Source organism: Cyprinus carpio, chromosome B10 (genome assembly GCF_018340385.1).
Source record: "Cyprinus carpio isolate SPL01 chromosome B10, ASM1834038v1, whole genome shotgun sequence".
Classification (NCBI taxonomy): Eukaryota; Metazoa; Chordata; class Actinopteri; order Cypriniformes; family Cyprinidae; genus Cyprinus; species Cyprinus carpio.
In genome coordinates, this window is record NC_056606.1 from 16,193,282 (window position 1) to 16,218,868 (window position 25,587).

Sequence of the window (25,587 nt, forward strand, 5' to 3'; positions counted from 1 at the left end):
TGTGTGCGGATTGTGTGAAGTAAAATGTTCGGTGTAAATGTTGTTCTACATAATCTCACAGCCAATATATCTTCAGCTCATGTTGTTGTTGTGTATTACTCTGATGCTTCGATAAGCTTAGGGTTTTTTTTTTTTTTTTTTCATAGCTTGTTTTCGCCACTTGATCACCAAAGGATTTTCGATGAGCGTCGTTCTTTGTAAACAAAGAGTTTTGTTTTAATATACTTTGCAGCCTTATTTGTCCTTCAACTTTTATCAGCTTAGTCGCACAGACTTATCAGGGCTTCAGTGTACGTGTCTGTGGGTCACCCCCCTTCTTTGTCTCCTGTTTGGGGGCATGAGAGGGTGTATAATAATATGAGTGTTTGTGCATGTGAGGGTGCAGCTGACTGGATTATCTGGCAGAGTCTTTCAGCTGTCACTCATTTAATGGTTATTGCTGGGTTCTCGTGGGAAAAGTGTACAGTTCCACTGAGTCACCTGTTTCTCTGTAAACGACTGTTAGAATTAAGATTCTGTGACAAATTGTTTAAATACCATCAGAAAAAGAGACATTTTATGTATGTATGAAGAAAAGAAATACAAATCTGTATTTAGGTTTTGTGCATTTATTTGTGTCAAAGAAGTAATACATGCCGATTTAAAATAGAAAATTCAGAATATAAATAATTTAAAATCTTTTTTACACCATTAGAAAATCTTTTTTTTTTAACTTGGCAAAAATCAAATCAATACAAAACGTACAAAAGACCTTTAAATTCCTCTTCACTGTAACAAAAGTACAAAGACATGTCACCAAAAAACTGACATCACAATTTATTTATTTTTTTTAAATTCTGGTGTGCATGCAAAAGCGTAGCTGAGATGAGAAAACATTTTTTCACAGCTTATACTCTTCGGTGCACGTGAAGACTGTGAAAGAGATCTTCGTTGTAAATCTAATGTGTACTGACAGCATGATTCACCTTTAAACACATGGAATGAAAAGACACTTGTGTTCAGTGGAGAGAAAACACCACCCTGGTTATAACCAGTTCAGCCATCAAATATATACACACTATTGCACAATCTATTATTTCACCCAACATTTACTTTGTAGGTAAAATGAATCTTATACACTAAGAGTTCAAATAACACTGAAAATCTTCCATTGCAGCTCAAAGGCTGAATGCAAGATATTTAAGGCTATACAAAATGCCAGCAATCCCCTAACGAGGAAAAACTAGAGGAATGTCATCTTCCAATTAATAGTTTCACTACAGGTTTAAAAGTGAGGCAATTAGAAAAGTTCAGCATTGTTGACCTGAGTGTCATTACAATTTGAGGTTAAATACAGTAGGAGCTTAAAAATCATTAATATTGTTTGATCAAATAAGCACGCTGTCAAAAACCCCTCCAACCATTCATTAACAGTCTTCGTTGTATTACTGTACATGAACACATTAGTACACACATTATTGTGGGCAGTGACAGCATTGTTTCACAGAAGGATTGTGCGTTAAAGTTTGTGGCTAAGCCGCTACATGGCACTTGGACTAGAATCGTGTTGTATGTGCTGCTGCATGTGAACTTGATGTTCAGTGTCTACTGTCCTGGGGCTATGTAACCTCAAGATCTAATTTTACACAGTGTTCAGAGCCTCTAAGTTCTCTGCAAGCCTTCACTCAAGCTATGTGTATGACACATGCCAAATGACTCCCTTCGGTGTTAGCAATATATCTGGTCTACGAGTGGGAAGCCCAACTGTTCAAACTGCGAGCATTGTTGGTGAGATAACACGTTACTGCATACATCTGACTTTATATAATCTAAAAGTTCTTGTCTTCAGCACAGGGTTTTGAGAGCCCCTGTGGCACAGATCAGAGTTTGCATATGGTAGGGAGTTGGAGACTCCACTTCCACCACACGCTCTGGCTTGAACGACAGCTGAATCCTGAAGGGCGACACCTTTTTCTTTAAAATCTGCCCGATGCCCATGGAAGGGAACTTGATGCGGTGCTGAGGGCTGTCTGGTTTATCGCTACCCTTGCTGCTAGGCAGGCTACCGCTTGACTCTGAGGAGCTTGACCACTCTGAAGCGGGAGGACTTTTCTTGGGTTGAGGTTTGAGAACCGGTGGGCTGTCGGGTTCATCTTTACCCACGCTGCTAGGTGGGCTACCGTTTGACACGGAGTAGCTCATCCACTCTGAAGCTTTCTTGGGTTGAGGTTTGACGATGAGAACAGGAATGCTTGGGATCGTGGCCTTCTTCAAGTACGAGCTATCGGGCTGAAAAGCAGACACGTGTCGAGGTGGAGAGAGCTCTCCGTTGGTCAGCTTGTACCATGGTGATGGAGGAGTGTCTTTGCTGGGTTCCTTGCTTGCGGAAGCCCAGGAATGAGCGCCGAGGGAGGAAGGTGGGCGAGCGGGGACGTTGACAGCTTTTGGGGAATCTTTGGATCTGTCTTTCTGGTCCGGCTGGGTCTCGGGTGTAGGATGGGTTGGGGTCGACTGTGGGGTTGGGTACAGGGGGTGGATCTCCATGTACTCCAGAGAGGATGAGGTGATGCAACCATCACGTCCTGAGTAAACATCTTTAAAACCTCCAGTCACAGCTTTCAGAAGACCTAAAGATGAAAGAGGAAAGAGTTTGATTCAGAACAGATCCAACTCTTATGTTATTTGTAAAAGCAATGACTAAACAGTGTGCTGATATATTTTCTATTCATATTTCCATTACTCTGTCGTACAGAAAGTGAAAGTCTGCTGGGCTAGAGAATGTCTTTTTTGTGGTTTAGCACTTGATATTTTAAATTGCTGATTGTTTTGACTATTCTTGTCTATAAAAGGAAAATGAGGCAAAACAACATCGGCCCCAATTGATTTTGATTGTATGAACAGACAAGTGTTCCACAAAAGAAAGTAAATCTTACAGGTTAGAAGTGATGTGATGGTGAGTAAACTTGAGTTTTTGGCAGAACTATCGATCTAAGAGAGAGAAATTCCAACTAAATGTACTATCTTCCCTGTTATATTGTGTTGAAGCATCTTTGAGGCTCTGAATACTTCAGTATACTCACATGGCTTGGCAACCAAGCAAGTAAGAACAGGTTTTCTATACATGTCTTACATGTGCCTGGTGAAGTCACGTTAAATCTTCAAACTTCGATGATCTTTCTATGTAGTGATAACCTGAACAGCCCTAACGGGTTTAGTTTTATTTACTGTCACCCTGTTTGCCAAGTAAAAATTTTTGGACTATCCCTCAGGTATCAGAGCTTATTTCAAAGCTGCTTTCAACAAAGAGCTATATTTAACTTGCACCATTTTATATACATTCCATTACATTTAGTCATTTAGCAGAGGCTTTTATCCAAAGCGACTTACAAATGAGGACAATGGAAGCAATCAAAATCAACAAAAGAGCAATGATATGCATGTGCTATAACAAGTTTCAGTCAGCTTAACGCAGTACACGTAGCAAGGTTTTTTATTTAAATTATATAATGAATAAAAAGAAAACGGAAAGAATAGAAAAAGAATAAAACAAGCTAGTGTTAGAGGCCTTTTTTGCTTTTGTTAAATGTATAATAAATAAAAAGAAAACAAACAGATAGAATACAAAAAGATTGGAAACGCTAGTGTTATTTTTTTGGTGGATTTGTAGGTAGACATTAATGCCTTAAATTTTATGCAAGCAGCTATTTTATGTAGTATTTATTCTCATTGTCAGACAATTAGTCACATCAGTTGTGTGCCAAATCACATCTTAACCACATGATTGGTTAATGCTGTTGTTAATTGTTAATTGTTGTTAATGCTATGTTGTACTGTGTCTATAGTTTAGTTTCAGGCTCTCACCATTTCTCTGTTTCTTCTCTTTGGTGGGACCTTTGTTCACAGCGAGATACGCAGGCGTCTGCTTGGGTGGAATCGTAATCTTCTCAACATGTTTCCTCCACTGAGTCTGGAACAGCTCGCTCTTTTTCTCCTTCTCCATGTTGTACTGTTTCTCCTGTGAGAACCAGACAATGTTAAACTCATGAGACTGAACTGAAATGCTGTTATGGCATGTGGATGTCACTGTTTCCTCCAACTTACCCTGTACTCTTTTGAGAGTCTCTTCATCTTGTTGTTGAGGAGGAAGTACACAGTCAGCGTGTGGCAAGCTTTGTTAGTGAGCACTGCGCTCAGAACCTCACTGTGTTTGTAGCCCATTTTCTCTGTCATGTGGAGCAGAACTGTGTGGTTGATCTCCTTAATGTGGATCCTGAAAGTTACAACAAAATATTTTAGGCCATAAGTCGTCATAAAAGATCTAAAAGACAAGATTTGACTTGCAAGCATATTAGGTGACTAACCTATTTAAGTAAGGAACTCCAGTGTGAGGGTTTCCCAACTGCAGCCATGGGTCTGCCATCACTTGGTGGATGTTGGGTCTCTTGTTGGGGTCAGGCTCGAGAAGTTTTTTCAGCAGACTGGTGGCAGCTGTGAACACAGACAGGAAGACGTGAGGCCTTTGTGCTATCTTTTTTTAAGAAAATTAAAAAGGTCCTTGATCAGTCGCTGTGTATAACTGATTTATTAGGACAAATAAGTCATCATTTATTAGGACAAACACATTATGTTGTGGAAAAGATTATTCAGCCTTTCTCCTACATATTATATAAGTCAAATAATGAGTGCACAAACTTGCGTCCTTGAGACGCTAAATACAGGTGTTATATAATGAGGCTAATCTCATTTCAACACTGCATCATCTTGTAGTAATATATCCAGTCACAGATTTAGTAGTGAATGAACCACCTGTTAATGAGAACAATCATGTAAGTGTAACGCAATGGAAAACAGAATGCGATTAACCATAATGTTTACTGTATCCTCTCATCAAACGGATTTTATCTGGAATTCTGATTGCATCATATCAGGCAATAAAGAACAAAGATGAGATGACTCTTGGGGCATGTCCACACGTACACGGGTATTTTTATAAACTGCGTTTTTCCTTCTTCCATTTTTAAAAAAATCTCTGTCCACATGAAAATGCAAACGCATGCTATGATGCACTGTCAAGAGCATGACAAACTTTTCCAGGCTTCTGACTGGCCACGATGGCTTTACGGTTGAGATTATGTCACCACTTGTTGGCTTGGCATGCTCTTTACAGTGCTTCATAGCATGCTTTTGCATTTTCATGTGGACAGAGATTTTTTTAAAAACGGCAGAAGGAAAAACTCAGTTTATAATAATACCCATGTAAGTCTGGACATGGCCTTAAGGTACATACTATGGAAACACCTTACTTCTGTGGAAGGTTTATAGATGCAGTTAAGAAATCTAAACAAAACCAGTTTTTCTTGTGGTTGAAAAAAATAAGTCACCACTTATCTAGCATGTTTGCAACAAACAAAGTGTTTACGAGCCGACGGCACTGCATTGACAATTTTAAGTATGACCTCTTGAGTATGTTGTAATAAAAAATGATTATAATGGTTTCAGGTAAACGTGCAAAGCTCACTTTTATGACACAAATGCTAATAAGGATCTAATGCATAACCTACATAATGATTTCATTGGAAAAAAAAATGTTGCATGTGATTGTGTTGGCACTCGAGCATGTGTTTCTATGTCAAGCAGGTTTTGTGTTACTGGTAAACGGCTACAAAATACCATGAGAGAAGTCACTGGATCATGAAGATTCTCTGCTTTATTAAGATTTGGCTTTCATCACCTGAGATATTTCAAACACCAGTGGGCACCAGACCCTCCATATTGTTTTCAATTTAGCATTCAAAAGCAACATACTGGACTAAAAAATGTGCAATTTTACAAAGACTGCATTCATGCTCAACATTTGGAGCATGATGCCCATTAAAACCTAATTGGTAGGAGGACACAAGCTTATTTTTAGCATGTAATAGTTGCTTGTTCTTGTTTCAGTGCGATCTTTGTGGTCATAAAGAACCTTTGGGAATCTTAGAGATGCGGTTCTCTCAATACCTGAAGAGATAGATGGAGGTAGAGGGTTCATATCCTTGTCCACCATCCTCTGATGCAGTGCTTTCAGGCTAAATGGCTCCACGGTGAACGGTAGGGTACCGGCCAGCATAGCATACATGTTCACCCCTCTACATTGAAACACATACATAAAGTCAAATTTATAAAAAATGTCCCAAATGCAAACTTAGAACACAGTGCTTCACATTTCCTGAACTCACATTGACCAGACATCCACTTTGGGCCCGTATTTCTTTCTTGAGAGAAGCTCAGGGGCGGCGTATGCTGGGCTGCCACACTGTGTGCTGAAGGGATCAGAGTATCCCAGAATGCCTGCACAGTTACTAAGTCCAAAATCTGTATGGGAAAAACAGAGAGAGGGTAATTGCATGTACTAGAGGGACTGACGTTTCTACTAGGAGGGGTGCTATAGGGTTTATGGCTGCCCAACACTAACCCCGTCTGTCACACACAGCTGCTAAAAGCCATGCGTTTGTCAGCCTTCTCACAAAGAGGTGAGAGGTCATTTGTTTTTAATGAGATACTGATTGCTCAATCAGTCCTCACCACATGCTAAAGATGAACACTTCAATGTCACTTTACTTTGTGTCATTAGGAGTCATTGAGACTTTGTGCTTTTCTTTGAGTAGCATTTAAAAACCCTGCATAATGTAGATCTCAGACAATGCTTACCGATCAGCTTTATGTTGTCTTGTTCATCAAGGAGGAGATTTTCAATCTTTAAGTCTCTGTTGAAATTAAGACAGAAAAAAGTATTTAAACAACCTTAATTTATGAAACAAGCCATCTGAACTAAAACAAAGACGCAATATTCTCTGGAGTATAAACACATGGTTTCAGAATTAATTCACTATTCTTTGTTTCTTTGGCAAGTCTTGTTTAAAATTCCCTTTCAATGAATTCACACTTCGTTTCTCACCTGTGAACAACTCCTGCCCTGTGCAGGTGCTCCACCGCCATGACTAGCTGGCGTACATATTTCTGGGCTTCTCTTTCTTCCAGCCTTTTCTTCTCATAAATATGGTTCATGAGGTTTCCACCGGGGCAGAGCTCCATGACCAGATAGTAGCTGTTATCTGTCTCCAGGATGTCCAGCAGTTGGGTGATGTTGGGGTGCCGGATCATCTGCTGAATATGTCCTTCACGACGCAGGTTCTTTGTGACATACGAGTCCTTTTTGGCCTTCTTCTTGTCAATCACTTTCACTGCCACCTGTGGGGGAAAATAAAAAAAGAAGATTTAGTCAATATATAAAACACAACTGGAGTGTTTAGTGTATGTACAGAATTCTAACAGCCCTGAACAGGTGAGGCAAGCCAGACTACGACGGACAGGAATCTTATTTGCCTGTCTCCTCACGTCTCAAGGGTTGAATGTTCGACCCTGAGATCCTGTAGAGGACTTGATGGGGGAGGGATATGGACAAATGACCGATGTGTAGCCATTGGAACACCTCCAATTGAAGGAAAGATCTCCAAATAGCTTGTTAATGCCACCCATTTGTCACCAACATGCCGTAAACGACTAATGCTGTATAAACATTAAGCCAAACAGAGACCCCCCCCCCAAAAAAAAAGTTATGGTAATATACAATATATATAAAAGAATGGGATCATTTCAATGTGTTATTTTTGATTAAGGTGGGAGGGGAGGGTCTTTGTTCTTTATCAAACAGGATTTCTTTGTCCTGGGTTGAAAGTCCCTCTGTATGCTGTAACAATAGCCTTGATAAAAGAACCCCCACCGAGCGTGACCCGAGGAGGGTTCAAGAGGTGACCTGCCATGCAACCACAAATCATTAGCTACAAAAAGAAACCGTTGAGCAAACCGGTCATACATGGCAAATTGAGAAGATAATTGGATCAATTACTTCAACTGAGGTGCATGCTAAAAGCCGTACCGAGAAAAAAGGGCAGAATCCCCTCCCTAAACAATGCCCTAAAATACTAATCCGACATTACTGGATCTTAACCACCCTGTTTTGCCAGCATTGTTGATTGGTGGTCGATGGTTAAAGGGGGTGGTGGGGGGACCCCCAGAGCCTCAGACTAACGTGTTGTTCTTCTCTCTGGCAGACAAAGGCGGCGAGGGTGAAAGTGGGTTAGATGTGCTCACAACATACATGGGGGAAGCATGTGCTGTCGCCCACTGATCGCGAGCCCCGCCCCACCCCGTCTGTTTTTCTAGGTGATGTCAGAGAATGAGAGCGAGGCAGGAGACAAGAGGAGCACGAGGCAGCCTCGCTTCTCTTTGTGATTGCTAGCGTTTGCATCATCGCCCGGGACAGACCTCTTCTCCTTCCCACAGCAACAGTGAAAGGAGGCAAGAAGGCTGAACAAATCCCTAATATGCTAAGAAGGTATTTCAGGTCATTCACTGGAAGTGCAAACAACTTTTTTTTTTCTACATGCGAATACCAGCAACACCCCATAGCAAAGCATTCCAAGGAAGACAGCAGCCAGTTATATAGAAAATCACACCCCACTCACAAAAAAAAAAAATATGTCATGCAAAGTAAGCAAACCAATCTTAATAAATAAACACACCCTAGTAACTAGATTTAACATACTGAGCATACCATTGGCTGATATGTAGAAGCGAAAACTATTATTCATCATACATATTTCTCCATTCCTTCTGAATGACTACACACTTTCTCTGGGGTAATCTGAGATTAATACAGACACCTGAATGCAAACAGGCTCAAGGATTGTCTCTGTTAACTAATTCAATTTCCATGATGAGGAACATGAGACCAGTGAGAAACAACTCAACTCAACCTGATGATCAGGTGATGGTGTTTCTGACATTCTTTGCCACCCAAAGACAACATAAACTGACTTCTGGGTATTCAGCTTTTAACTTAACATTGACAGTAAACATTTGTTTTAGAATCAATCACTAAATAACATATTACAATGCATTCAAGGCATGGTCCTTTGCCTGCCATAGACACTGAGGGGAGGGGGGGGGGAAGTCAGTTGACCAAAACAATTTAGACAGATGTTATTTCTCTTTAACTTGCAGTTTACATATTCATACAATATGAACAAATAGATGAACTAGCTGTAGTATAAATAACAAATGCATTGATGTATAGGCTGGATTTTAAACAGTTTGGACTTAAATTGTGGGGTTTTTTCAGCTAACAATTTCAGGCAATGATATGAATAAATAGATAAACTAAATGCAGCAAATAACAAATGCAACAGTCATGGTCTTGGATGGATTCAGACTAATGTATATTGACTGGAAGGACACTGGATCTTCTCACCTTCTCGCCGGTGATCGCGTGAAGCCCCTCTCGCACTTTGGCGAACGAGCCCTCTCCCAGCTTCCTCCCGATCAGATAATTCCCAACACTTTTCGTGTGGTAAAAGTTTCGGAGGATGTCAGCTTGAAGACCGCTGCTCAGAGACGAAGGAGGGGTGTTGTCTGTTCCCGCGGGAGCCAGAGGAGCTTTGACTCCCAAAATCCTCCCGCTGTCCGTCCCCATGTCTGTTCCTGCATCGGGCATCCCTGCGCCTGCTGAACAAAACCAGTTGTCCTCTGATTCTACTGTTACTGCTTGCTAAGAAGACCTCTGTGAGAATGGGACATCTGAATCCCTGTCCCTAATACTAAACCCTGACACACGCACCACCTGTTTGGCTCAGCTGGCTGTCAATACGCAAACTATAAGATTGTAATAGTTTTACGTAAGGGTTGCATTCGTCACGGGATAATGAATAAAGCCACTCGGTCCTAATCTAGATCAAATGACCAAAACGTCTTATTAACATGCGGACGTCTCGGTATGATTAAGCTAAGTTCCCAGCACCTCTCTGTATCTGAGTGAGAAGTAAGTGAGTGTCTGACTGCCGACTCTCTCACATTTGTTGTTTGAAGTTAGTTTTGCAGCACGGGGTGGGGGCGTTTCTTATTTGCTAGAAAATCCCCTCTCAGTCGCCGGGCTGAAATCTGATCCAATCAGTGGTGGCACTGGGACGAGAGGCTCCGCCCACCCCGGAGTTGTAAAATTGACCCCGCCCCTTCTCCCATGCTTACCTAGACAACAAAGAGCATGTTGCTGAGGGGTCAGATTTGCCGCGATACTTGATTTCTATCAGCTTTCCCCGGTGATGGTTTACGTAGACCGCTTTTGGCTGACCTATTGGTCGCGACTTAATTATCTATTGATTATTCATTCACACAGAGATGCTAATGCACACAAACACGTTTTATGCAGTGACGTCATGCATATGTTGTAGTAGAGCATTGATTTAATTTTAAGTAATTTGCTAATGACATTCACCGCATTAGAATGAAATGTATTTTATTTTTTTTACATTTATTTTTTATTACCTCACCCTGTTTGTATTCATCACTGTCTATTTCAATACATTAAGCACTTTATATTCTTGGCAATATTATAACAAATATGCCAAATAATATAAAATAACCCAATTGTGTCTCAGACTGTTTTTAATGTAATTGAACTTGTTGCCAATTAAATATTATCCAAGAAAAAAAAAAAAAAAAAAAAAAAAAACACCGTATCCTATAAAATAATGATAGAAAGACCACCAATGTCATTTTAATTATTTCAAATAAATTCCTTAAATTGCATAGTATTAAACATACTGTATCTTACACACGTCTTTTGTAAATGAGTGCCTTGGTTTTTATTCGTTGATCATTCGTAGTCTCTCAGCGACGAGTGTCCTGACATGATTAATAGACCTCCACAACAATGGAAGATTTTTTTTTTTTAATAAGACACACTATTGCGTCACCACACCCCGGCAGCTTGTTTACATTACCATGCGGTCATGAGACAAGCGATGTATGAAGGTAAGTAGGTCTATTGCGCCCTCTATCTATCATTTAGAGAATGCATTCTTTTAAAGCTCATGTTCCCCAGTAGCAGGGCATTGTATTTGTTTAAAGGCACATGAGGTGAGAGACCAGACTAGAATCAGAATACCCTGTTGTCCGACCTTTGTGTTAGCAGCCTTTGTATGCTATCAGACCTCTGTTTTGGATGCATTATGCACGAGCTGTTGCAATGAAATGTCAATAAATGTTAAGATCCTGGCCATCTCATTACCCGCCTTATTTAAATAAATATTTACCCGTGGCAAAGGATCATTATTACATGCCGCAGCTGACCAGTAGAGGGCGCACACGATCAGCTTCACGGCTTGTGCTCGGTTTCCATCGTTCTGCAGCCGGCGTGATAACATTACCCGCGAGCTTCTTAGCACGCTAATAATGCTTTTAACGACGGAATCTCACAAGTAAGAAGGAACATCGTATTTATCCATACTATGCATATAATATATTAATCTAAATCAAGCTCTGTGCGTTCCAAATAATTATCAGTATGGGGACTCATGAGATTCACTTCTTGGCTCAAACTCAAGGCAGCCGTGTCAGTGTTGCCAGATTGGAAATGTCCAATATCGTACCAGAAGCTTAAAATGATCGTATTTGGAAGAAAATTATCGTGCACGAGATCCAGCTATTATAAGCGTTTTTAGACTTGTCTTATCCACTTAATTTAACACATTAGAAAGTTAATAAAGCAGGAAGTTGCATTTTAGAGTCAGCGATATCTTTATCTTATCTTATTTGCCAAAGAAGGGAAATTATTTCGGTTTATTTTTATTTATTTTTAGTTTTTTGTTTGTTTTAGTACCATCAGCAACCAAAAAGCCCGTGGACAGGTTTTTGGCATACAGTCTATGGTTTTTGCTGACAGGATACGACATTCGGTAAAGGAAACGCAAAAACCTTTTTAACCTTTGAAAGCTTATTCTGTCGTCTTTGATAAATAAGGGAATTTGCACTTTGGCCATTTTTTTTATTCTTATTATTTTAAGCAGTTATATGTGGGTGTGTTTGCATGTTTATATAATTTATGAGGACACAAATTTGTATAAGGACATGGGCATAACACTGGTATTAAAACATAAACATGGTTTATGATTATTAATTATTTAAAGGGGTCATAAGACGTTACTAAAAAGAACATTATTTTGTGTATTTGGTGTAATGCAATGTGTTTATGCGGTTTAAGGTTCAAAAAACACATTATTTTCCATGTAATGGACATTGTTGTTGCTCATTGTTCTGAAAAGCGAGGTGTGCGCTGATTGGCCAGCTATCCAGTGCGTTGTGCCTGATGGAAAGATGACGGAAATGTCACGCCCCTTACCATACTGTGACAAAAGACAAAAACAATAAAACCCATTATAAACGAGGCATTTGTTGCATCCAGTGGGGACATAATTACTGATTAAAATGACTTGTACTGTCTTTTTATGTGTTGCGTATGGCGCTGCGTAAACATAAAACCATGTCTGCATTTGTGATTGGAGAAGTCCTACTCTACACTGCTCAAAACTCACGTTTGAATCATCAGTGGCAAATTCTTTAAATATGAAAACGTGCTTACAGGCTGTGAGTCAAAAGCGCCATACTGTCCTTGCAAAGTTGGAATTGCCCCACTTTATAGAAACAGACACCGGCATTGTAGGCTACTCTCACAGGAAATAGTACTCGTCCTCTGTAAAATGCGCTGCACACATCTGAATATTTGGGTTGAACTGTTCTGGAACATTGTTGTTAATACAACTTAACCACTGATTTCTAGTCGTGTCCTCTTTTGTAAGGCCAAACAAAGTAGTTTCGCTTTCACATTGAAACAGCATCTCCACAACATGGCAACAGCGGCAAAAGCAAGAATAAAAGTTATGCCTTCTCTCTTTGCATGAACATTTGGGCAGTGTTATGTAAATCTTCCCACATCGTGATGTAGACATGTGGGGGCGTGTTAGAATGAGCAGCCTGAACTTCTATAAAGAATATCTCTTTGGATTTGAGACTTTAGTCTCTGCAACTTTACAGATCTTTATGCACCAAGAGCTTGTAAAACTCCAAAGAGAAAGGAAAAATTAAAATGGGATCATATGACCCCTTTAAAAATTAAAATAGCTGAGACCATACTAAATAATGTTTTAATAAAAATGTAAAAATGCAAAAAATGTCAAAAGTTTTCTGTGAGGGGTAGGTTTAGGGGTGGGGCGGGGGGATATTGTAGGGCAGGGCTAGTCTACTCCGGTCTTGAAGGGCCTGTGATCTTCATAGTTTACTTCCAGCCCTTATCCAACACACCTGTTCATCAATTTTAAATAGTCCTGAATACTTTGATTAGCTTGATGAGTTACAACCAACAGGTGTGTGTGGCTGTGTACAGAATGCATGCACATTATTAGAGTTAGTAGTGAATAAAACATTTACGCTTCATAATGTCTCTCACAGAAACAAGGAAGAAGTGATCCACAAATGTTTGACCAATTTACTGGTGAGTGGCTTCTTCTTTCTGATTATTGTGCAATAATCATTAATCAGAATTACATGTAGCCTAATTATAGTAGGATGTAACAACCTGCATTTACACATGAATATATTCAAACATCTCCAGATTTAATGTTTTTTTAAAAATACATTTAAAGGTTACAAATCCTGCAATATCAAAGAGATTATTTGAGATCTAATTGAGGCATATGAAAAATATATTGACTCTGCTAGGTGCTATAAAGTCCATTTTTCCCCCTGTTCTCATCCTCTTTGGTAGAGGTGTGGGATGTGGTTTTTGTGATACAGAGCCAGAAAAACTCATATCACACCCACAGGGCTGAACAAAGAAGAACAGAGCTTCTCCATCAGGCTCAAACTTTAAACCAGGTAGTTTTACGTTGTACTGTATGTACAAGTAAGTCTGTAAAATGCAATTTTGGTTTCATTTAGCATACTTAAACAGTTTTAAATGCTTTGGTAAAGATATGCTTATCATGTTATTATTATTTGTTTTTAACAAGAAGGTAGATATAAACTGCAAAATGATAATTTTGAATTTCAATTCCTTGATTTACCAAAAAAAAAAAAAAAATGTATTGGTCTTTAACCACATAAAAGTCAGACTAAATTATGCCTGCTCAGATCCATCTCAGTCCCTTGTGTCAAAGTATAGTTGTAATTGCTGTGGAAATGAATTTATGTCACCTGTAAGTAGCAATAAATGGTCTGTGAAAAGACACTTGTAGTAATTGCCACTTAATAAGCACTTCAGTGCCATCTTCGCAGTGTACAATATAATTAAAACCTTTATGTTTACAGTTTGTTTTCAGAGTCTTGATCTTTTAGCCACATGATTTAAGTTCTGGGGAGTTTCCTGGCCATGGACCCAAAATTTCGATGTTTTGTTCCCCGAGCCACTTAATTATCACTTTGGCTTATGGCAAGGTCCTCCATCATACTGGAAAAATCATTGTTCATTACCTAACTGTTCGTGGATGGTTGGGAGAAGTTGCTCTCAGAGGATGTTTTTGTACCTTTCTTTATTCATGGCTGTGTTCTTATGCAAAATTGTGATTGAGCCCACTCCCTTGGTTAAGAAGCAACCCCCACACATGAATGGTTTCAGGATGCTTTACTGTTGGCATGACACAGGACTCGTGGTAGCGCTCAGCTTTTCTTCTCCGGACAAGCTTTATTCTGGATGCCCCAAACAATCACGGGTCAGCATGACAGAGTGATCTCTAGCCTTGTCCTCATCAACACTCTCATCTGAGTTAATGAGAGAATCCCTGACGTGATGCCAGCTGGTCCTTTTGTGGCAAGGCTGTAATACAAGGGAAATGTTTTTGGGATTAAGTTCATTTTCATGGCGAAGAGGGACTTTGAAATTAATTGCAATTCATCTGATCACTCTTCATAACATTCTTGAGTATATGCAAATTGCCATCTTAAAAACTGACAGCAGACTTTGTGAAAATTAATATTTGTGTCATTCTCAAAACTTTTGGCCACCGCTGTAGTTATTTTTGAATAATCCTCTATGAGCTGGAAATATTTGTTTATTTGAAAACTTTAATTTGATTTAATTATTGAGGATTGCATCACAAAGTAAGTGCATGAAAAATGTAAACGTAATTGTTTAATGCAATAAGTTTCCCCCAAAACTGTAATTTAATAATCTAAAACAGTCTTTAGTCATAATTAATATTTAAATATTTGGTTAAATTAAATGCTCTTTAATGTGATATGTTGTTTGTAAAGTGCACAGACTCTAAAGTATTACACTTACAGCATGGCTTGTGCGCTTCCCTTTAAGTCATAAAATATACATCAGTATATCATGAATCCATATTCCTTGGTTTCACAATACTCAATTAATGATTGTAAAACGAGTTTGGTAATTTTCGAAGATGTATATGTGCTGAATATTACAAAAATAAATCACAACAATCTCGTGCTATGGGCACAGCCATTGCACAGAGGCAAGATGAAAAGAAAATACCATCTGAACTTTGCTAAAGACGGCTCAGAGATACATTCATATAAACCCCCACCACAAATTCAATATTTATTTTTTCTTCCAATATTTCACGCATCGGGAACAGTGAGCTTTCTCTAGCTACCTGCTACACTGTTTTCTGTTGGTTTTTTTGCTGTGCATTTTCAACATCTCTCTCTTAATAAACTATAAAGTAAAATATATCAAAACAATGTATTTTGGCTTGACAAAGCCTTAAAGGGGTCATATGATGCAATTTCAAATTTTCCTTTCTCTTCGGAGTGTTACAAGCTCTTGGTGCGTAAAGAAGATCTGTAAAGTTGCAAAGACTAAAGTCTCAAATCCAAAGAGATATTCTTTATAAAAGTTAAGACTCGTACACGCCCCCCTAAAACGGCTCGTTCTAACACGCACCCACATATCTACGTCAGTATGTGGGAAGATTTGCATAACACCGCCCAGATGTTCAAGCAAAGAAAGAAGGCGTACCTTTTATTCTCGTTGTAGTATTGTTGTTGCTGCCGCCGTCATGTCGTATAGACGCTGTGTGTTTCACTGTGATTTGTTTGGCCTTCCAGAAGAGGACGATATCCACTTTGTCATGCCTGGAGCTGATCCGTGCTGGTCACTGAGGAAATACATCAACTTTGCACTGTGGATCGCCGGATTGGCTTTCACCGTGGATGAAGCGGAGTCCAGCCCGGGGTCGTCACATGTGGTTGCTACAAGACCAAGGTACGCTCCTTTGTAGAATCCCATCTCTGCTCACTCAAGACAGCCTCCGCTCACTCTAGGCCGGGGTTTACTCTAGACCTCCGGCCGCGGCTCACTCAAAGCCTCGATGTGTAACGCTGTTTCATTGAGAAAGCGAAACTACTATTTTTAGACTTCCAAAAGAAGACACGACTAGAAATCACATTTATATCACGTTTATAATGGGTTTAGAAAGCGTTTTGTTGGGTAGAGAGTGGAGATTTGCCAGATGGACGCTAGGCAACGGGATTCGAAATCCACTCTTTCTGAGCTTGATGACCACGCCGGCTCTCTCCCCCCGTCTGCACGTTCCTGAAGCGCTTGATCAGCACAGCTGCTCCGCTGACTACAACGTTCAGTAAAATGTCCGAATAATGTCCGGTAGAAGATTTTTTGGTGTGTTCTGCCGAATGTTCAGCAGTTCATCCCTGGTGAAACTGATCATGTTTGATAATCCAAAAACAGGAAAAACAAACAAAAACAATACAAACACTGGAGAACCAAGCACTGAAGCAGCCGTGTGCGGCGCCGTTGCGAGGAACAACCTTTTGAAGGAATACAATTACAGACAAACAGATAGACAGACTTATATTGTAAAAATATATTTGCAAAAAGTGCTGTTGCTACCAGAGCCTTTGGTAAAGATTATTTGTTATGCCTTTTATTTTCTCAGGTGAGGTTATTTCAGGTAGGTGTCTTGACATTTCTTTTTCATCAAGCCTTCTTTTTTCCTTCATTTTCTAATTAATGTATTTTTTATATTCTGAGTATTCTTACTAATTATCTATCTGAACTCCTGACATCTCATCTCATTTTAAACAGCTAAAAGCAGACATTTACTGAATTAAATCTCACCTTCTGTGAGTCATACCAGGTAATAAGGCCCTTGTTGACTTTTCTCTTTTGCCCCGTTTTACCAGATCCCACCTTCATTATGAGTTTTGGCTGTTTTTTTTTGTTTTTTTTTAAAAGTTGACTTATTTTTGAGAGTCAGGCTAATTAGAAGACTGTTTTCACAGTGGTGGTGGCAGGAAGGATTTGAGGATTGGAGCTGTTGACAGGAAGGTGAGAAAGCTCAAGTTTGCATCTTGACCTCCCGTTGATCAGCAGGACTCCTCAGTGCTAAAGCATGTGGAAAATGTTTCCCAAACATCACCCTGTCTGAAATATCAGCCTTGCTCATTAACCACCATGTGCTGGGGTGAGAACCTGTGATGAGTAAAAGCCCAATGACTGGCTGTGACTTGGCAGTAGAAACCACATCTGGGAAGTGTTTCCATTGTATAAATTCAAAAGGCCTGACTTCTTTCCACCTCATTGTTTTCCTTCTCTTCAGGTTCTGTCATAATCATCATCCGGCATCTCACTTTTGGCAGTTTAACTTGCACTTGAGTTGGGCAACAACACTACTTTTGTCACTCTTTCAAAAATGCAGCTGTCTGGGAGCCTTCAAAGATCATTCCACCATGTTACAAGGACATTTGGGGGTCATTCATTAACTCAAATCCTCATGAAGTAGATTTCAGCTTTAGAGATTTAAATTTAGCTTAAACTTTATAAGTGTTCTTCAGCATTTTTAAAAATATAGTCTCTTTCTTATGCTAAAGGTGATGTGTGCATTTTTTTATACTAAAATTTTTTCTCCTGCTGCACCTTAATAATGCAGAGACAACTATAAGCAAGCCATCTGCATGAAAAAAGGAAAAAGGAGATAAACATTGCTCTGGAAACCTGTTTTTAAACAATGCTTCATTCACTTGTTTTAAAAAAAAAATGTTTTTACTGGTATTCATAATGGCACACTTTGCGTTATTTGACAATTTTGCTGCAGATGCTCTCAAACAAGACAAAGTTCTCGAGAGTGAGTGAATAGTGAGGTTGCACGGATTATTCTAATATCAAAGTGGTTTTGGCATATTTTATGCAACAAATTAGTTGTGGGCACATGCTTGGTCCCTCATACTACAATAATAATCCAGATTCATGTACATTTGAGTGAGCCGGCAAATTTCAGGACAAATTTACTCCACATATAAATACACAAATTGTACAGCATCAAATAAAAATCACTACATCCACCACAATGCAGACCACAAAATACTGGAAAATGAAACAGCAATCCTTGCACACGTTCACAATACAGAACAATTATGCTTGCACACACACCCTCCCCTCCACAAAACCCCCCCCACCCCCCCCACAAATCACCCATATACATCAATGGGAGACTATAAAAATATAGTTTTTTTTGCAGATAACACAAAAATTGAAGGAGTGACACCACAGCATATCCACGATGGAGCTAAAACACACACACAAAAAAAAACTTGTGAAAAGATCTATACCTATGTGGAAATGGCAAATGAGCCATTGTGGCTGTAGTTAAAATTTCATGTTTTTTTTTTCTCATATTATTTTAAAAGTGTTTATTTTTAAATAGATGGAAACAATTTGGCATTAAACTATGGCACATTGGCCATTTTATCACAATGAATTAAAATTAGGAATGTGGGTCTTTTATAAAGTGAATTTTACATGAGCTGTTTATATATATATATATATATATATATATATATGTATATATATATATATATATATATATATATATATAAATAAATAAAAACATAAATCCTCCAAAACTGCACAGATATGGAGTAAAAACATTAATAAACTGAGTAAAATTACATTTGTAAAAAAAAAAAAAATTGTTACAATACTACATTTTGCTGCCTGGCGTCTCTGAGACCCCAAACAAACAGTGCATTAGGGTTAAACATTTAAAGGGGTCATATGATGCGACTTTAATTTTTCCTTTCTCTTTGGAGTGTTACAAGCTCTTGGTGTATAAAGAAGATCTGTAAAATTGCAAAGACTAAAGTGTCAAATCCAAATAGATATTCTTTATAAAAGTTAAGACTTGTCCACATCCCCCTAAAACGGCTCGTTCTGACACGCCCCCACATCTCTACATCACTATGTGGGAAGATTTGCATGACACCGCCCAGATGTTCACACAAAGAAAGAAGGCGTCCCTTTTATTCTCATTGTAGTATTGTTGTTGCCGCCGGATAGGCTTTCACCATGGACAAAGTGGAGTCCAGCCCAGGGTTGTCACATGTGGTTGCCGCAAAACCAAGGTACACTCCTTCATAGAATCCACCTGCCGTGCCATTCACAATCCGCCCACTTCTGCTCACTCAAGCCGGCCTCCGCTCACTCAAGGCCATGGTGTGTGACGTTGTTTCATTGAGAAAGCGAAACTACTTTGTTTGGCCTTCCAAAAGAAGACACGACTAGAAATCATGTTTATATCACGTTTGTAATGGGTTTTATGTTTATGTCTTGTCGCTCCGACCAGACAAGGGATCACAATATGTTAAGGGGTGTAACATTTCCGTCACAAGCTTGAGGTATTCGGCCAATTACAATGCACTGGATAGCTGGCCAATCAGAGCATACCTCGCTTTTATTAGGAATGTTATTTTTAAATGTCGACATGTTTCAGAAGGCAGGGCATAGAGGAGAAACAATAATGTACAGTATGTGGAAAATGTGTTTTTTGAACCTTAAACCTTATAAACACATTTCATTACACCAAATACACACAAAAAAAAATATTTTTAGCAGCATCATATGACCCCTTTAACCTAGATAAATGTGTGCTGTTAGGTGCATATCCAATTGTTTGTGGAGATGGAGTTGCCAGCACGATCACTTTCTTAACAGTGAAAACAACTTAAAATACGCTGTCATTTTTATTCATAAATCTCAAAACTGTGCTTTTGTAAAATAAAGAAAACAAACAGGATGTGCTTTCTGCCATCTCTGTCTTGAGTAGGAGCGCTTCACAAAAGTGAACCAAAACTCAGAGTATACTTGCCTCACAGACTTGTTAAATATATCTATAGAAAGTTTCAAATGACTACTTTAAAATGAAATAATTCAAATCAAAAACAAAAATTCTTTCATTATGTAATCCGTAAAGATTCTTTTCTCAAGGCATGTCAAATGAGGAGATGGTGAGTCAGGATCGTCAATTTCATCTCAAACATTTTTTTGCTTGTGGGCCCAAAGCTGACTTGCTACGCCAGAGGTGACAACTAATTGGAATCTACATTTATTAAGGCTTAGATGTGGAGAGTTTACACCATGTGGGGACAGATGGTAAATTTGCATGAAAGACACTGGAAAATGGCACACCCTCTAAGCAACATATCTAAACTCTTAGGATCTGTATTACATTTTAGTCTACTACTTGTATTGAGACAATTGCTCCAGTACCAGATACAATTCAATTGATACTGACTGTAAATGACTGTAACTATCACTAGCATTCATGTCGAATATTATATTTTGCTGTTGACCATTCTGAGTGAGCTGAGTGAAGGAAAGGATGAGTAGGGGGAAAGAAGTGGACGAAAAGGAACAATATATAGGTGAGAAAGGAGTTTTTCCGCATCTTCATTCAGTGAGATGTGGAAACAGTTGTCTGTATGTTAATACACTGTTTTATTGTTCGTATCCCAGAAGATCAAAGTGTCTGAGGTTCTTCAAGTCTTAGAACGCTATTATTTTTGCAATTCTTATGGAACGCATAAATTACACACATCATCTTTACTCATCTCAACTCCCAAATGTTGAATTTTTGATCTTCCATCTGTTTAGTTTTCCAGTACATTCTGAATAACCTCAAACTCTCTGCTATCACATTCATCATTTAAATATTGTTTCAGTCTTCTAAGCACATTTGGTACATACAGGTACTCTCTGGCATCCCATTACTCCTACCTTTTCTCATTTAAAATGGGCATTCCTTGACCTTTTTTGTGGAGTTCAAACAAGTGTAGTGGAGCCATAATCCATAAACTTCTGAATTGTTAGTAATTCCTTTTTATGTCATCTGGAGTTATTAATGTTTATTTAAAAAATATTTTATATAAGTCTTAATATCATTTTAAATTATATAAATGTAATATTTTCAATATTAAATGTTTAAATTTAATATATAAATATTTTGAAATTGCAGCTACTGTATACAACTTTATCAATCTGGCTGATATGAGGATTTAAAGGAGTTCTACCAAAAATTAAAAATCTGTTACTATTTATTCATCCCTATGTAATTCTAAACCCTTTTGTTTTTCCATTTCAACAGAATGTCCATTTTTGGATCATGTGTTCCTTTAAAATTGGATTAAGTGTGAATTCATGCATATCAGTGCATATCAATTGTTACATGTTTATTCGTAAATTACCTGGCAGCTTTCAATTCTGTCACCTGCATGAAGAACTGCTTTCTGCCTTAGTCTATGTCACCTGTAATAGAATGCATTGAGTTATGAATAAGACTGAGCAAGAACCCTTTAAATGGGTGTTGTTCATTTGAGATGTTACCAGATCATGTGCTGTATTGCAGAGTTCACCAGATGTTGTGCTCCTTCACAAGCTGTCAGAATATGATGGGAACTGGAGCATTCTTCCAGCACTGCCACGGTAAAACTCAAAAACATACACAACACAGAATGTACTCCACCTCTCGACATGTCAGAATTACGAGTGTTGATTCATGAAGTTGTCTTAAACACATTTTATGCAGCTGTTTTTATTGTCTTCAGCCTGGTTTGGATCTTCCTGGTTTGTGTTTTTGGAAGAAGAGACCAACATGAACTTACACAACCTTCTGCAGGTGCTGAGCAAATTCAAGACTAGAAAGGTGAGCTGCAGACTTTTCAGTCTTTCAGCTGTTGTTACAGCAAAAGTGCAATATCAAGACTTCACGCCTTGATTACTGTGGCTCTCTTACAGCGACAATCTTTGTATTTGAATCAGGAAAACTAAGAGAGCATGTCACTGGTTGAGGTGACTGACTGATAATAAATCATGTCACTGAGACTAGGTGTGCAAAAGTCCAAGAAAGCACCCGAAAAGTGTTGTCCTCGTTTACTTTCTCGACCAAAAGTACTTTTCACTCTGTGGACACCCAGCACTTGAAATTCTCTGTCACTTTAATTTCAGACATCCCATCATAAGCAGCTGCGAGGAAGCCTTTAGGGGTCTATCCTCTCAATAATTGTTTCTTAATTGTGTGAAATGTTACCTGTACTGTTTTTTTTTTCTCCCTTAAGAGACCCAAACATAATGTCAGTAAAAGAAAAATGTATGGGAGAGCATTACAAATTTGGATCTTACATGCAACTGCTTGTATCTTGCACAGAAATTATGTTAGCAGGATTGGCTGTTCTGTCCTCCCTGTTAGAAAAGCTTTTTTGACTCATTGCCACTAAATTGAAAACAAAATGTTATAACACAACATCTTGGATATTGCTATTTAGGCCATGTGAAATGAAAATAAAGTGAACTACTCCATGAACTAACATTCCCTGGAGAAACAGTAGATAAGTCAACACAATACATAAAAACTTCTCCTGCAGACTTGGGGCCTGAAACAGCACTTTGCACATGCATCCAAAGCCTGCTCTTTCTTACCCGAGTGTCTTTTCTCCATTGGAGTGGTTTCTGGGCAGACCCCTTCATGATGATGAACCAACAATTATCCACCACTGTGCTTTCTCAGAGGACCCCTACAGCTTCACTTATCCTGACTTCATGGCTGGCTGGGCCCTCAGTTGCCTTCTGGCTAAGCGGTCAGATTTCATCTCTGTGCTTCTTGCGTACCTCTGCCGCAAACTGCTACTTTGCACTTTTAATACAAATATTATTTGATCTGTTATCTCAGAACTGCAGAACGTGTGAATTATGAGCCTTCCAAATCAGATTTCACGATCGACCTTCAACATGACGTGAGAAAGATCACAAAATATATCAGTTTACTGTACATATGCCCTACAGATATCTTTTTGTTTGTCAAATATTCATTATCTTGCAGTGCGTAAGTGCTTGGTGTTTTACAATAAATGTGAATATTTGTAATGGAAATTGCTCTAATGCATCAGCTACAAAGCATCTTAAAAATATGTATTATTTTCCAAAATAACCCAGACACAGATAATAGACTCTTTACCTCTTTCCAGATGTATCGTCTTAGCTCTTCTGAGCTTATATAATGCACTTTTTCTATACTCTCCTTTGGTGTCACATCTTAATTCAAAGTGTCTGGCATCTCCTGTTGAAATAACGTGCCATCTGCTTACGGGAATATGTGTATATATTAATCCTCATTGATTTTACGGAGGAGCTGCCATTATTAAAGGGTTTTGAATTTTGTGACATTGAAAGACGCTCTCTCTCCTTTTCTCTTGCCATCACTTCTCTCCCTCACTGATAAAAATGAGACTGTATGTTCCAGAGAGAACTCTCAGTGCTACTTTTGTGATTTTGTATTGATGCAGTACTCTAAGAGTCTGCTCAAAACCCTCTGGTCTTACCGACTGGCATCTTTCTTGTTCTGAAAATCCTGTTGTCATTTACTTACTGGTCATGTCCTTCCAAATCCGTATGATGACTTCTCTTCCATAGACCACAAAAAGAAGATGTTTAGCAGAATGTTCATGCTGCTCTTTTCCATTCAATGGAAGTAAATGGTGACTGATAAGTTCCAAAAAGCCCCTATAAAATATTATAACAGTTCCATTTTACAGTACAGTTTAATCATTATTCCATGCAAATCTTTTATTTAAATTCATGTTATTGTGACTCTTAATTTTTGGGTGAACTATTTGTTTACAAGACACACTCTCTTTCCTTGATTTCTTAGTTCTTTGTTATATTTGCACTTTGTTTCTTAAGTACAACCCTTAATAGTCATTGATTCCTAGAAGAAGTCATGCTTTGCTTTTGTTACTGATGTTTCAGACTGCCCTCTATATTTGGGAGGAAGGGAGAGGTCCTGCTTTGACTGTGATGAATGAGTTTTGCTCAGAGCTACACAGCTTGTCCTCAACAGGAGATTGTGCTACGACCGTCAACACCTTGTCTGCATGTGTAAGTACTATAAATGCTAACGGACCTCACCAATTGTTCAGAGAGATTTATACAAGCTCTCAGCCATGTGAATTAATGAAACTGTGACAAATCGTTCTGTTCAGAAGAGACTGCCAAGAGAAAGTCAAGGCGTATTAATATCTCACAGTCTCTAATGCCCTAATAAATGACAATCTTCAAACATGAACACCAAATTCCTGCTTATGGCTTTTCACACATGCTGTTCTTTCTGAGTGATAATCAAAGGTCTATAAGTTCAGATTCCTCAAAATAAGCCACCTTATCCTATGTGTCCTCTCAAAGCTGACACAGAGACATTCTGTAATAACTTAATGGTCCTAAGTCCTACTACATCTTAAAGTTGGAACAAGAGGTACTTTGGTTTTGACCCAAATACTGTAACTCCCAGATTGGTAGCAGACACCAAACTGCTTTAAATATCTGTTATGTTCTTCGTAGGGAAACCCTGTTAAAACATGTCAAAGATTTCATGGAGATAGAGGTGGGTGTAGTCAGCCCGTTCTTCAGAAATAGATAAAGACCGTGATTTGATCATAACTAACCAAACTTTAAAGGTGAAGTCATTGCTTTTTAGGTAACTAATAATGACCAGTAGTTTATTATTTATTAATTTTGTTCAATGTTAATTTTTTGCATGTGACAATATATTCTAACATGAGTAATAATAGTAATAAAACTAATATTAATTGTAAATGTTACCATGAGGTATGGCGTTTAGTTTACATTATTAACTAACCCAAACCTTAAAATAAAATATTTTTTATTGATAATATTTTTCATTGAGTTGATAGTTATTATGCAGAAATTACACACTTCACCTCTGCCTTTTCATTGCATTAATATTAGACTTTAAGATACACTAGATGCCATTTACAGAGAGAGAAATCTTTGCTTCTTACAAATGTCTATGACTGCATGTTATATTTAGCTTTTAATTAGTTTAGATTTATGAGGGGTTGGATCCTTCAGTCTTGATTTAAAAAGTAAAGCCTGCAAATCAGCAAAAGAGCCCACCAAGCCATGCTTTGAGAGGATTACAGATAGAAAATAATAACCGTCTCTCGGCCCACAAGTGATGTCTGTAAGTGACAATGAATTGATTTTATTGATTGTTGCCACACAGAGCTCCATCGTAGCTTTTCAGAAACGTTTTACTCACAAAGACAACTCTGTCCCAAGTCCCCTTCTTTGGTCTCTCTGTACTGTATAATAGGACAGGCATAAATGCTGTTTTATATTCCAGGAGAGATTTCATTTTGCAACTGGTCAGGCTTAATTGCACCGATTTGCATGATTATGTTCAGAGTTTGATTTTATTAAACTTTCCAGGCAGCATTTAATACTACAACATTTTTTGTGTGGCTACAAAGATCATAACTATTAGTGTTGGTAAAACATCTGCAAATTTACAGCAGGATATATTTTTCGTTAAGTTGAGTTCATATGATTTATGGTGTTGCCATGGAACACTGGTTTGATGTTTTAAGATCATCGCAGCTGACAAGTTTAGGACAATGTCACATAGAGGAGTA

The 25,587-nt window shown here is 38.5% G+C and overlaps 1 protein-coding gene across 1 annotated transcript; it reads right to left on the reverse strand.

Annotated features, from left to right (window-relative positions):
- Nucleotides 1-593: 593 nt before the first annotated feature.
- Nucleotides 594-9,893, reverse strand: LOC109088144 (hormonally up-regulated neu tumor-associated kinase homolog A-like). The gene is made up of 9 exons (XM_042732849.1): nucleotides 9,272-9,893; nucleotides 6,917-7,209; nucleotides 6,670-6,725; nucleotides 6,198-6,333; nucleotides 5,980-6,107; nucleotides 4,341-4,467; nucleotides 4,081-4,249; nucleotides 3,841-3,994; nucleotides 594-2,606 (listed from the first exon to the last, which is right to left on the reverse strand). Exons 1-9 carry the CDS (start codon nucleotides 9,512-9,514, stop codon nucleotides 1,825-1,827), a joined length of 2,088 nt encoding a protein of 695 aa, XP_042588783.1. The 5' UTR covers nucleotides 9,515-9,893; the 3' UTR covers nucleotides 594-1,824.
- Nucleotides 9,894-25,587: the final 15,694 nt, after the last annotated feature.